The sequence below is a fragment of the Amphimedon queenslandica genome, unplaced genomic scaffold (genome assembly GCF_000090795.2).
Source record: "Amphimedon queenslandica unplaced genomic scaffold, v1.1 AMPQUscaffold_12732, whole genome shotgun sequence".
Classification (NCBI taxonomy): domain Eukaryota; kingdom Metazoa; phylum Porifera; class Demospongiae; order Haplosclerida; family Niphatidae; genus Amphimedon; species Amphimedon queenslandica.
Genome location: NW_003547032.1, coordinates 5,169 through 9,860, shown reverse-complemented (window position 1 = coordinate 9,860; position 4,692 = coordinate 5,169). Strand labels below are relative to the sequence as shown.

The 4,692-nt window shown below is 34.4% G+C and overlaps 2 protein-coding genes across 2 annotated transcripts in view; both read right to left on the bottom strand.

Annotated features, from left to right (window-relative positions):
* LOC109586956 (serine/threonine-protein phosphatase 6 regulatory ankyrin repeat subunit C-like) overlaps positions 1 to 2,822 on the bottom strand; it is a gene marked incomplete at its 3' end in the record, with an annotated part of 17,879 nt that extends 15,057 nt beyond the window's left edge. Inside the window, exon 1 of the mRNA XM_020003166.1 lies at positions 54 to 2,822. Within this exon, the coding sequence (XP_019858725.1) occupies positions 54 to 2,582 (2,529 nt within the window). The remainder of the gene's footprint in view (positions 1 to 53) is intronic.
* A 137-nt stretch (positions 2,823 to 2,959) lies between these two features.
* Positions 2,960 to 4,255, bottom strand: LOC109586955 (uncharacterized). The gene is made up of 3 exons (XM_020003165.1): positions 4,188 to 4,255; positions 3,793 to 4,140; positions 2,960 to 3,747 (listed from the first exon to the last, which is right to left on the bottom strand). The coding sequence occupies exons 1-3, from the start codon at positions 4,234 to 4,236 to the stop codon at positions 2,960 to 2,962; spliced, it is 1,185 nt and encodes a 394-aa protein (XP_019858724.1). The 5' UTR covers positions 4,237 to 4,255.
* Positions 4,256 to 4,692: the final 437 nt, after the last annotated feature.

The following is a 4,692-nucleotide window of genomic DNA, read 5'->3' as shown; positions in this document are numbered from 1 at the left end:
AGCATGTCTACTAATTCTACATGTGGTTTATTGTAGTTTGGACTATCCAATAGATATTCTACTATTTCCAAGTGACCCTCTTGAGCTGACAGATAAAGTGGAGTACGACCAGAAGCATCAGTGATATCAGGATTACAGTAGCGACCATCAACGAAAAACCTCAATATATCCAAAGACCCTCCCTTTGCCGATATGTGTATTACGTTAAACCCTTTATCGTCCAGTATAGAAATGTTGCAGTTTTTACTGTTGAGGTAACGAATGATGGGAAGGTTCTTAGAGAAAGCTGCAATAAGTAGTGGAGTACGTCCAAAAGAGTCGGTCATATCAAGAGATAATGGTGAATGGTCTATAATGTACTTGACTATACTCAATGATCCTTCTTCACAGGCTACATGAACTGGAGCCATTCCATTGTAATCTTTAATAGTGAGATCAAACTGATGCTCCTCCACTAGATGCTTGAGTATAGGAAGAGAACGACTTTTACATGATAAATGAAGAACTGTTGATCCATTTGAAGTTTTAGCTGATACGTCACACTGAGGAAGACTAGTGAGGTAGAGAACTATAGCAACATGTCCTTTCTGACATGCTATGTGAAGGAGTGTAGATTGAGTATCATCAGTGGTATTAATATCAAATGAATAATTGTTTAATAAATGCTTTAAACAATACAAATTGTTATATTGTGCAGCATAAAAAGGTAATAAACCATTCTTAAATGAGGCTACATTGATATGATACTCTTGTCTGAGCCATTCTAGTATATGAACATATCCATATGCCACTGCAGCTTCTGGTGATGATGCTTTGCCGAATATTCTAGGATTAAGGTTGTATTGTTTTATTAATAATTTTAAAAGATCAAGATTACCAGAGGAACATGCCCTTGTGACACAATCATAGCCATCCTTATCTTCATTTGTGACATCACATTTCATTACATCAATTAGAAATGTCACTAGTTGTATTACACCACTACCACAGGCAGCATGAATTGGTAGAGTGTCAATATCATTAATAGAATGCAATAGACTAGAATATTGTGGATAATTATTAATTATATATTTAATAAATGAAAAATGACCACTAGATGTAGAGGAATGAAACACATTACAGTTGTATCCTCCACCTACTCTATCCAAATCACATCCACAATCTTTTACTAAATACTCTAAGACATCAATAGTACCAACATAACCTGCACAATGAACTGCTTGCTTACCTTCACCATCTTTAACTCGAGGATCTAGTTTATATTCATTAACTAATAATTTAATTAATGATAGTTTAGCACTATATACTGCTTGAAGTAGTGCTAATGATGTAAGAGGCAATTGATGATTATTAATGAGGTATTGGACTAGCTTCATGTTACCACTCTTAGCACTATGAGTCAATGCATTCCTTTTATTATTATCTGTTATGTTAATGTCACTGTCTTGTACTTCAATGAGATATTCACTAAGATCAACGTTACCATGACGACATGAATAATGAAGAGGTGTTCTACCCTCATTACAGGTTATATTAATATCAATGTCAGTAGTATTCATAATATATTCTACTGCATTGATACTACCTGACATACAAGCTAATGCTAATGGTACTACACCTTTGTAGTCTGGTTGACTGGCATTCAACCTATACTCAGATACAGTATAACTGAGTAGAGTAGGTGAACCTGATAAAGCAGCATAATGTACTGCAGACTGACCCTCATAATCTAATGAACTTGTATTAATACCATACTCCTCTAATACCTTCACTAATAATATACTACCACTAGTACATGCTAAATGAACCAATGATTGACCAGTAGCAGTAATAGAATTTATATTGAAATTATTAATAATGCTTGTCTTCTTGAGGAGTGTGGACAAAAGGCTCACTCTTTTATGCTGTTTAGTAACATTTATATTTAGTGATATATATTTCTGAAAGTTTTCTTTGTCATGTGCATTTAATGTATCTATTTCCATCAGTAAAGGTATATCACATGGTGCAGTGAGCTTATTATACACTTCTGTAATGCAGTATTTATCAACCAATCCACTGCATAAATAATGAAGAGAAGAGCGACCATTATAATCAGCTTCTAGTAATACTTTATATCCAAAAATATTAACCATTTTCATAATGAAACCTGATGAAGCATACTGACATGCTATATGAAGTGGAGTTGCACCAAAATGATCTCTTTTTTGAAATAATTCACTTTTATGATTATTATAAAGATACTCTAGAAGCTCTACACTATCACTCATAGCACAATAATGTACTATTCCACATCCGTTAAAATCTATGTCATCTTCTGAGAAAATACCATACTGCTTAAGCTGATCAACTAATGCTACCTGTCCACTCTTACATGCTAATAATGATAAAGTCGATCCTTCTCTATTGACCTGAGACACGTTACACTTCTTCTTTAAAAACATAATCACGAGGTCAACGTGACCACCCAGTGCTGAGTAAAGCAATCCCGTGTTACCAGAGCTATCTGCTATGTCTGGATCAACGTGACATTCATTAACTAGATACTGTGCAATATTGAGATGGCCTTTATATGAGGCCATGTGTAAACTAATAACACCATCATCATCACCTTGTGAAGGATCGCAATGATAAACATCAATGAGGAGACAGAGGACATCAATGTGGCCACCATATGAAGCAGCTAATGGTGGACTCCATCCATTTTTACCTCTTTCTTGAAGGCCAGTCTTGTCAATCAATCGTTGTACTTCATCTTTTAATCCTCTCCAACATGCTTCATTCAATGGAGTGCTGGTATTCTCATACCAGAGAGGATCATAAATATCTATATAATTATATCATAAATAAAGTTAATGATAATAAGGATTACCAATAGGAGAGTCATGAAGCTTCTTTAATTCATTTTCTGGTAGCTATAATTATAAAAAAGAATATAATTATTCATAATTAATTATTCTTATACCTGCTTCATTTCATGTACATATTCATGAAAAGTAATTTTAATGATTCCAATCTCAGCCAATGAATGAAACTGTTGATTGGTTAATGGAAAGAGAACAGAATAAAGAAAATCAGGAATTGAATATTTTAATTCCATGCAGCCATCATCAATTGTACAAAAATAGAATTTATATTGAGGAACTTCAAGTGCATCAGCGATTAGCTTGTGAAAGAAATATAAATCATTTAATGTGTAGTCGTCTCTGGCAACCTTAGCAATCATTACTTTAGTGCCTGGAACATCAGAGAGACCAAACTCAATTGAGTCTGCAATTTGAACTGCTTTAGTATTGTTATTTTTAAAATAATCTTTTAATTTCTCACGATATGTAGACCACTTCCTCTGTAAACCTCCCTCATCAGTAATGAAAGTATTGACTAACTTGATGACAAGTTCAAAATTGAACCATGAGATGTATTTCTCCAGTACTCTAAACAGCTGCTTCATGGTTTTAATATGTTCGAACTCGTTTTTCATTGGCTCAATCACTTTGTATTTTTGAAATCGTGGACTGAGTAAAAGTGAGGTATAATGTTGAATGAAACCGATAACTTCTGAGACATCGATGGAACAAAAAGACTTCTCTGTATGATACATATTATCAAGGAAAACTTCTTTTAGATCTCCAATCATTCGTGTCAGGTTTTCTGGCAAATATTCAATTGATTTCTTTTTAACGTAAACAACTGAAGACTCAGCTTGAGGTGAAGTAGGAACTGGTAGCTCAACAGTTGGAGTAGCTTCTGAAATAATAAATAAAATGATCAACGTATTATAATTTTATTTACCTTTAGAAGATGAAGCATGAACTGGTGATGTAGTAGCCTCTCCACTACTAGTAAGTTTAATGGTATATTCTTTTGCTATTTCATCAGCTAGAGCTGGATCAGCTCCTCCACTATTACTTTTAATGGAGTTACACAGCATTTTTAATGTAGGGACACCATGACTCTTATAGTCATAGTTTCTGCTTAACCAGCAATCAAATACTTTCTGTAGACAGCCTCTGGCCGTCTTTGTCTCTGATTCAATCTCATATAACTTCTTGTAGCTGATTCCCAGCATAATTGCTACAGAGTCCCAGCGTCCTGAAATAACACCAGCTTTTTCCCATACCAGTCGAAAATCACTAATATCTATCATTGATAATACTTAAAAACATTTACTAAGAATATCTACTCACTAAGTTCTCTGTCAAAGGCTCTCTTCAGCTCCTCTGGTTTGGTTGACATATTTGCTGAGGTAGAGCAGCTAGTCAGCTACGCCCTTAGCAAGTTTGCAATTTGCAGCACACTGAGCCCCACCCTAGTAGCCTAGTTAATAAACTAGTTTTAATAAGTGACTCCGCCCCTCAGTACAACATGAATGAGCAATGTCTTGAGGAGAGGAGGAGGAATGGTCAGTTTGAAGGAGAGAGAAGAGCAGTATCTCTTCTCTTTTCTTTTAATATCTCCTTTTAATGGCTGCCAATAGCTCCTTAAATCATTCATTCTCTCTATTTAGAGATTTTATTTCTGATAGCCCGTTTTCTAGAGTAGGGTGTCTAAAGTGAAAATTGTAATGTAAAGATTTTAACTAATAAGTATCTCAAATTATTCAACTAACTGAATAAATACTCCAGCTCAAGTAAAATTGCTAGGAAAGCAGTAGTTTCAGATTTATGATTTTTTAAAGTTTCAAATTTCTTT

Bases quoted from the DNA above. Each gene is read 5' to 3' on its own strand.
- LOC109586955 (XM_020003165.1), bottom strand. From the start codon at position 4,236: ATGTCAACCAAACCAGAGGAGCTGAAGAGAGCCTTTGACAGAGAACTT. The intron at 4,141-4,187 runs GTGAGTAGATAT...TATCAATGATAG, and splicing joins AGCCTTTGACAGAGAACTTA to ATATTAGTGATTTTCGACTG. The intron at 3,748-3,792 runs GTAAATAAAATT...TTATTATTTCAG, and splicing joins TCATGCTTCATCTTCTAAAG to AAGCTACTCCAACTGTTGAG.